This window comes from Ornithodoros turicata, chromosome 7, assembly GCF_037126465.1.
Source record: "Ornithodoros turicata isolate Travis chromosome 7, ASM3712646v1, whole genome shotgun sequence".
Classification (NCBI taxonomy): Eukaryota; Metazoa; Arthropoda; class Arachnida; order Ixodida; family Argasidae; genus Ornithodoros; species Ornithodoros turicata.
In genome coordinates, this window is record NC_088207.1 from 4,010,662 (window position 1) to 4,019,347 (window position 8,686).

The window sequence follows — 8,686 nt, forward strand, 5'->3', positions numbered from 1 at the left end:
GAATCAACATCCCTTAATTAGGAAGTTATGCTGAAATGCAAAGGTCACGTTATTGTTTCATGAAATGTGTTTGAGTAAACATCGTGATTTGAGGAAAGGAAGAGAACAATTCCTGACTCGGGAGCTGTTTCCTCTGCAACAGCTGCTGCACCAGAATACTTTCAGACGCATTCTCATGTCCTCTTGGGTTGTACTTTGTAGTAAGACTTGTATACGTTACTGAAAAAAAAAGAAACTAAACACGGTAGAAGTTACACAAAACATAAAAGGAACTCGTTCAGGTTATCCCTAGATAACGAATTACTCCTGTGTTACAATTATATTCCAGGCAGCCCAAGTGTGCAACCAACATGCGCTTTATTTTGGCTGGTTTAACCATTTTAACTTGAACTGCCTTTCAGAACGAAGAGACGTTCAAAATGAGCCTCAGTGCAAATGTCCAACGGTACGTGGCTCCACAAGGCTGCTGTCTCGGCAGATATAGCATATGTTTGAGATTTTTCGCTTACGAAAATTGCTGGTGCCTTTCTGTTTATTGTTAACAAACACAATTCATCCGAACCTACTTTCTACACAACAACTGTTGATCCTGTGTTGACATAGTCTAATTCCTGTGAACTTATGGCCGATTACTTTCTCAAGACATTTGTCTGCAGAATGTTCGTGTATTTTTCTGTTGAGTTTCCACACAACCCTTGCGTCACCGTATTAGTTTATTGCTGCTGACTTATATCCCAATACTTTCTGCAGACAGTAAAATGACACAATAAGGCTTATCATCAAACAACAGCAAAACATCTCATATAGAAGGCCATGTGAGCCTGCAAACACTGTCATCTTTAGTGAGGGCACTTTTCGTTCTGTGTATTGACCTCTCTTTGTCACTGATGTGCTAATTACAATGTCGGTTACTTCTGCAAAGATTTATGAACTATGTACTTACTTGAGAGCACAATGTTACAAAAGAAGCCCTGCAATGTAGTATTAAAGTGAAGAACATTTCTTCTTCGGAGTGTGCAACGTTCAGAAGCAGCACACAGTTTTTCAATTTCGATCTCAGTTTCGATTTTATTTTCCTTTCGGATGGGAGTAAACAGCCAGAAGGCTTGATGAAGACTTGCTCCCAAGAGTACATCGTAGAGCACCATTACAGATAAATTACACATTAGAATCACATAAACAATATAAATTCACTTAATCCCTGGATACAAAGAAATGACAAAATTCCCGTTTAGAAAACAAGGAAGGGTCTACTGAAGCACCTATAAACTGATTAAACAAAGACGCCGACATGTACTGTAGTGACTGTTGTAGTTAGTTCTACATATCCGTATATGAAATTGCACAGCTCTAAGTTGATAGGAACGGGACCGTTTCCGAAGATTACACAAATCCAAGAATTCGGTACGATTGTCACGAACACTTAGAGAATAGGTTAATGTCAATTTATAATTAAAAACTGTGGGATTAGCACATCGTCATAGCACTTAAAAAGGTCTCTGGGATGCATAACAGAATGCGAGCTAGCAATAATTTTGAAGGCTCTCCTTTGCAGGACAGATAGTACATTTATGTTTCTCGCAGTTGTAGTACCCCACACCATAAGACAATACTAATATGTAGAAACAAACCGTCAATTATATATTTGCAACTTTACATATTCTGGCAATTGATAACGATGTCTACATGACATTGCAGTCGCCATTGCTAACTTTTGGCAATAAAACTGCAGTGCAAATTCCATGTTAAATATTCCGAAAATACAGCGCCCAATGTCCTAAAAGAAGATACGGCCTCGAGCTCCTGGCCGTCATAATGAAGTTGAGCATTATTTTGAATATGCTTATTTCTGGGACGATAGAATATTGCTTTCGTTTTCTTGATTTAATGCTTAAGCAGTTAGAATCTGCCCACATTTTTAAGTTTTTTTAAGTGTGGTTTGCTAGTCTTTCAAGTTCTATAACTGATGGCCCAGATAAAAGTAGCGTAGTGTCGTCCGCAAATATGATAAAGTTTAATTTCACTGTGCTAGAAGCTATTGGAGAAATATTTGCAATGCAATTTATGTACAAGTTGAAAAGTAAAGGTCCTAAAATACTGCCCTGGGGAACACCTGATTTCACACAGGCAAAATCAGATGTAACGACACCCTATCTATAACGACAGATTGCTCTCTGAATGATAAATAAGATCACATTTTGTCTAGTGCAGTGAATTCCATACCATTCTAATCTGTTAGTGAATATTTGATGGTTTGAGCAGTCAAATCATTTACGATAATTTACGAAGATGGCTGACGTTAGGCGCTTTTCTACGAAATAATGTATTATAATTTCCTTCAGTCTCGATAGAGCCGTCTCTGTAGACTTATTCTTTTGAAAACCAAACTGCTGGTCAGTTATTATTCTGCATTCGGGTGTGAATAAGCCTCTCAAGACCTTTTCAAAATGCAGGATGAATTGATACTGAATTTGATAGATCGTTTTTGTCCCCACTTATGTAAGTAACTGAGACCATAGCTTGTTCCAGTTCTGCGGGGGAAAGTTCCTGTTTGGAGGAACAAATTATAAATGTGTACTATAGCAGGAGTAATCAAGTCTATAACATACTTAATTGGTGTTGTTTGCAGCCCGTATATGTCCAATATTTCGAATTCTTAGCCATTAAATATGTTGCGTCTACTTCAGTAACGTCTGTCGGATATAAAAATATGGATTGGTTGACACGATTTCGCAAGCGGTCATGTCCGCCAGATATCGGACGGAAGTGACTATGTTAACAAATTTGACTATGTTAACAATCATTAAATTTATTTGCCAAAGCTTCTCCGCTAATAACAACCCCGTAAGTCTCAATACCGTCAACCGACTGTTGACGTGGGTTGTAATTTAGAATGTTGTTGAGATTTTTCCACATTGTTCCTTCTTTTCGAAGTTTCATTAAAAAGTGAGGAATAGTTATCTAACTTGGCTTTGCGCAAGACGGTCGTTCTTTTATTTCTGCCACTCCTAAATTTCTGTAATTTTTCATTTTCGCGTATTTTCAGGAGTTCTCCAAACAGTCGATTCGTTATACGTATAGACTTTCGAAGAGTGGAGTTATCCAGTGCTTCCTAATTTCTTTAGACACGTAGTTATTGCTTACATTTATTGCTTGCTACGGGATCAGGGGCATTTCAGATTGTTATATTACCGAATGATATGGAGTTGGTAGTGGTACATGGCAATAGAGATATAAACCAGCGGTGAAAAGTCTCTGACGAGGGATGAGGGACAACACGCACGCTGGACTACTCACAGTATAATTACCACAAAACTCCGTTGTACGACCTTGGCAGTCCTTAAATAGCAATCGAGGCTATTTCAGCGTTCATGCAACTGCTACCGGTTCATGCTAACCCCACATGATCGTTCCCCGCTCTAGGCCTGGCATTTTTCAACCACTGCTAATTTCGAAAGGCATATTTTTGTACTGCAAGCCGACGATCTGACGTACTGCTCGACTCATACCGTCTCTTCGCCTGCTTCCTCAATTTCTTTCGCACGACGACAATATGACATAGGACTGGCACGCGCGTCCGTCGCTTGGGCTCCGCCGAGCCGGGAGTTGTCCCTTCAAGCGTTTGCGTCTGCCTGGCATGCAAGCGTGGAAAGCTTCGTCCAGCATTGCCGAGACCTAAACCTTCAACTGCGTGTCTGTACAAGAGATGGATGACAGAAAACCCGCATCTGTCTACGGACGGAAAAGTGCTCTTCTGCAGGATATGTGAGAAGAAGGTAAGGATGGAACCCTTTTAGAGAGACAGGCGTAACTGCATTTGAGTACCAGCGGCCAACGAAGCCGGGCATGAACAACTGTCAACATTTGACGTCGATTGCGTTAGTGGCATGGTACTCCTCACTGGTCAATGAGCAGAAATATTTCGAGTAAATATTGCTAATCAAAGCTGTGAAAAAGAATGAGTGGTTGCGGCTCAAGATAGAGCTGTTTTCCGCGTTTTATCGCTGGGCGCCGGGGGTTAGCGCCTCAACAAGTTCTGTTGTGGGTGACTTTTTCTCCTTTAGTTCTCTTCGTCGTAGTCTATTCTAGTTTCGACGCTGTTGCTTGTGTCGCTGGGACACCATAGCATTTCCGAGTTCGATATCCATTTCGTACGGGACACACAAGGCCGTCACACCCGCTATTTCCTATTCTAGCTTTTTGTTTCCTTAGCCCCCTTGCGTCGGAATTATCCGCCGTTCCTTACGCAAATAATTTATCGATGAGGCGATTATCCGTCTTCCTTTTTTTCCCGACAGGTCAACACAACGCGGAAGTTTCAGGTGGACCAGCACGTGCGGTCACAGTTCCATGTTTCTGAGAAGGCAAAGAAAGGCAGCACATCGCAACCCATACTTTGCTCATGCCCTATCGTCCCACGCGGAGTTCGACGAATTCTGCTTCGATCTGTCACAAGCTTTCGTAGCTGCTAATATCCCGCGGAAGAAACTTGAGCACCCGACGCTCAGAAGGTGCCTTGAAAAATATACCTACAGGAAGTTACCAGCGGAGTCGACTCTGCGCAAGAATTACTTGCCTATTTTGTATGAAAAGGTTCTCGATGAAATACGGGCTTCTGTTGCAAAGGGCCCAATGTGGGCTGCTGCGGACGAAACGACGGACGTTTGCGGCCGCTAATGTGGCACATCTTATTGTTGGACAGCTCGGTGACGACAAAAGCTCTAGACCCTACCTACTGCCACTGGCATGTCGCGTGCTCGAGAAAACCAACTACAGTACGGTCGCTAGATTCGTAAATGACTCCCTCAAGACGTTATGGCCAGACGGAGAGGACTTCCGGATTTTTTATACTAATGCCGCCGCCTACATGATAAAGGCTGCTGACTCCCTGAAGGCTTTCTACCCAAACCTTGTGCACGTGACGTGCTTGGCGCATGGTATCAACCCCGTGGCGGAGGAGGTGCGGAACCAGTATCCACTTACAAACAAGATGGTGTCGGTGGTAAAGAAAATTTTTCTCAAAGCACCAAGTCGCAGAGAAATATATAGAGCACTTATGCCAGACGTTCCTTTGTCGCCTGAGCCCGTTGTCACAAGATGGGGTACCTGGCTCGAGGCCGTCAACTTCTACGCAGATCATTTCGACAGCCTGATGGACGTCGTGAGCCGATTCAATCCGGAAGACAGCAGCGCAGTAAGAGACGCGCAAACGCTTTTCGATGATCCACTGCTTGCTGTAGAGGTCCAGCTAATCAAAACGAACTTCACATTTCTCGCACGCTCCATACGAAAGCTCGAAACGGGTGGCCTGCCCCTTTTGGAATCCCTGGACGTTGTGAACCAAGTTGGCGAAGAACTGGCAAAAATCACCAGTCCGGTTGGCCGGCATGTTTTCAGGAAATTCGAAGCCGTGCTCCAGAACCCTGGATATAGCACCCTCAAAGCAGTCGGCAACGTTATGGCTTCGGCGCCCAACGCTACCCTGCCAGAAAACGTGCCAGCAGGACTACTGCCTGCCTACAAGTATGCCCCGCTGACAACGTGCGACGTAGAGCGCTCCTTCTCCAATTACAAGAATATTTTGAGCGATAGGCGCCAGAAGTTCACAGAGGAGAACATTGAACGCTACATTGTGTCAAACGTTTTCTACAACGGTTTCAGCCCTTGAAACCTGCGTTTGCCTAACCCTGGCATTTTTCTGTGTTTGGGAATACGACGTTTTCTCTTACGCCTCAGTTCGCCCCCAGTACAGTCACAACGCCGCAGCAAGCGTCATTCGCATCTCCCAACGCATGGACCTCCCCTTTGCTGTTTGAGCCCCGCTATCCGGACAACGCAAGCGGTTCGATACCCGTACAGCGTAGGCTGCCTAACCGTTACGCACCCTCTCGCACTGCCGATAACCGTCCCATATGTTTTGGCTGTGGGCGTGTAGGACACGTTCGTCGATACTGTCCCTCGAGCAATCCCCATTGGGGATTGCTCCGATGTCAGGATGTAGCACTCAGGGTGTAGGTAAAGATCAGGATGTAGCACTTTCTTCCCCCGCCTTTTGAACACTTGTAGTACAGTGGACCCGCAAAATCGGTGCCTGTCACTTCAAATGGTGCGGACTGTGACAAGCGGTCTCGTGGTAGCGGAGCGGTAACTTCTGTGCACGCCTGAACCTTTGCTCGTCGGCAAGTGCGACATCCATTTAGGATCCTCTTCACGGCCTGACGACCACGGAGAACCCAGTACTCTTCCCGAAGCGCGGCGAGTGTCTCCTGAACTCCAGCATGCAGAAGCCTGACATGATCCCCGAAAAACTAAAAGAGCGGTGAACGGGTGGTCAGCGGGAATGACGATGGGATGCCTCTGGGGTTCTTCAAAATCGCTGTACTGAAGGCGGCCCGTCAAACGGAGAACGCCATCGTCATCATGGAAGACAGACACATTTTGTAAGGACTTGTGCACCGCGGGATGAGAACCGAAATTTTGACGCTGTGCCGCTGTGACCCAGTATGTTTCCGCTGCAACTACCTCGGCGGCCGTCAAAGGTCCCCTCCTTTCGGCTGTGGTATGCCTACAGTTGTGCAGGAATCTTTACACCCAAGCGGTAACTCTCAGCAGCCGGTGGAGCGAACTGTATTTGGCAACATCCATTAGGGTAGTAGTAGCCAAGATGGGTACACAGCACGCCGTCTGGGCCTTTGTTTCGTTTCGTACCTCGACGCAGGGTTCATCCGGAGTACGCCACGCTGGAGGCCAAGACTCTTGATCCGTAAGCCACGAGGGCCCCTGCCACCATGCACTGTTGTTCAGCAATTGGAGGCATGAAGTGCCTCTTGTGAGAAGATCAGCGGGATTTTCTTTGCCGGGGCAGTGGCGCCACTGACTAGGCTCCGTACCAGCCCGTATCTCCGACACCCGGTTCTGTACAAAAGGTTCCCAGTCGTTCGTCGATCCGTAAATCCAGTAGAGTGTTATCTCAGAGTCCGTCCATAACACAGTGGGTACGGTGGACAGAGATAACGTCGTCTGTAAGAACCTCATAAGCCTGGTCGCGATGACGGCACCCATTAACTCGAGTCTCGGTAAGGAGACCGTTTTGACCGGGGCCACCCGAGACTTTGCCGAAAGAAGATCCGCACTGTAATGACCGTCCCCGTTGAGCGTCACCAGGTATGCGGCCGCACCATATGCTCGCGGACTCGCGTCGCAAAACATGCAGCGCGATGCTGCCCTCCGACATCTTCCCGCCGAGCCGCCGTGGTAATGAGACGCGAGACAATAAAGGCACCTGCTGGCACCAAGACGACCACACTCCCATCAGGTCTTCTGGTAGTTCTTCGTCCCAACTCATCTTGGAGAGCCAAATCCGTTGTAGCAAAATCTTGGCTGTCAACACGAAAGGCGCCACATAGCCCAAGGGATCATAAATGCGAGCCACTGCTTGCAGTACATACCGTTTGGTATTCGACCGTTGCTCCAGGAACTCCGATATTGACTTCAACGGATACCGAATTTCATCTGTCTCGATATCCCAAACAATTCCTAGGACCTTCCTTAGTGGCGACGTGGTCGAACTTCCTGTCCCATCGGCGTCAAAGGTAGCCCGGAGATGAGCATTATTGCTCGTCCACTTAACCAGTTTCATGCCCGCGTCGCGGAAGATTTGCCGCGACTCGTGGTAAACAGTAAGTGCCTCTTCCGGCGATGGCATACCAACAACGAGGTCGTCCACATAGAAATGGCTGGAAAGTAAGGACGCCGTGCGTGGGTATGTCTCTTCTGCTGTTCTCAGGTGGTGACGTATAGTGGCAGCGAGAAGAAATGGACTGGACTTGGCTCCAAAAGGCACTCGTGTCATGCGCCAAATTTCTACTGGGGGCAACGGTTCGCCTGCGAAAATCCGATGACAACCGATGATGGCAACCGATGGATCGTCGTTTGCATCGACCACCATACCCGGTATGCAGAGACCAAGTCGCTGCCCTCTGGTACTGCGCAAGACATTGCAATGTTCGTCTTGGAGTAGGTGATCCTTCGCCATGGTGCACCGCGAGAGATGCTGAGCGACCGAGGGGCTGCCTTCCTGTCAAAAGTGGTTTCTGAGCTCCTGAAGGCCTGCTAAATCAGACGTTTGACTACTACGGCATACCACCCTCAGTGCAACGGCCTGACGGAGCGCTTGAACCGTACTCTCGCCGACATGATATCCATGTATGTTGATGCCTCTCATACCAACTGGGACACTGTGCTTCCGTTCATTACCTACGCGTACAATACCTCGCGCCACGACACCACCTTGTTCAGTTCTTTCTACCTCATGTTTGCTCGGTCCAGTGAGACAACCCTGGACACACTCTTCCCTTATCTGGATGACGGCTATGCTAGCGATTACGTCACTGAACTCATGGGCAGGGCTGAAGAAAGCCGTCAGCTAGCTCGGACCTTCACGCTCTATGCCCAAGATGTGCAGCGGCAGCACTATGACACATCCCATAGGAACGTCACTTACAAACCCGGAGATCTCGTGTGGCTCTGGAAGCCCGATCGCAAGGTTGGGCTCTCGGAGAAGCTGATGCGGAGATACTTCGGCCCGTACACCGTTCTGCGACAAACCTCACCTGTCAACTATGTTGTTCAGGATGCCAACCTCTCCCGTCCCCGAACACGCTCGTCAGCAAAAGAAGACATCGTC

General features: G+C 47.1%; 1 protein-coding gene across 1 annotated transcript; it reads right to left on the reverse strand.

Moving 5' to 3' along the window:
- Positions 1–6,585: 6,585 nt before the first annotated feature.
- Positions 6,586–8,035, reverse strand: LOC135399954 (uncharacterized). The gene is made up of 2 exons (XM_064631691.1): positions 7,179–8,035; positions 6,586–7,132 (listed from the first exon to the last, which is right to left on the reverse strand). The coding sequence occupies exons 1-2, from the start codon at positions 8,033–8,035 to the stop codon at positions 6,586–6,588; spliced, it is 1,404 nt and encodes a 467-aa protein (XP_064487761.1).
- Positions 8,036–8,686: the final 651 nt, after the last annotated feature.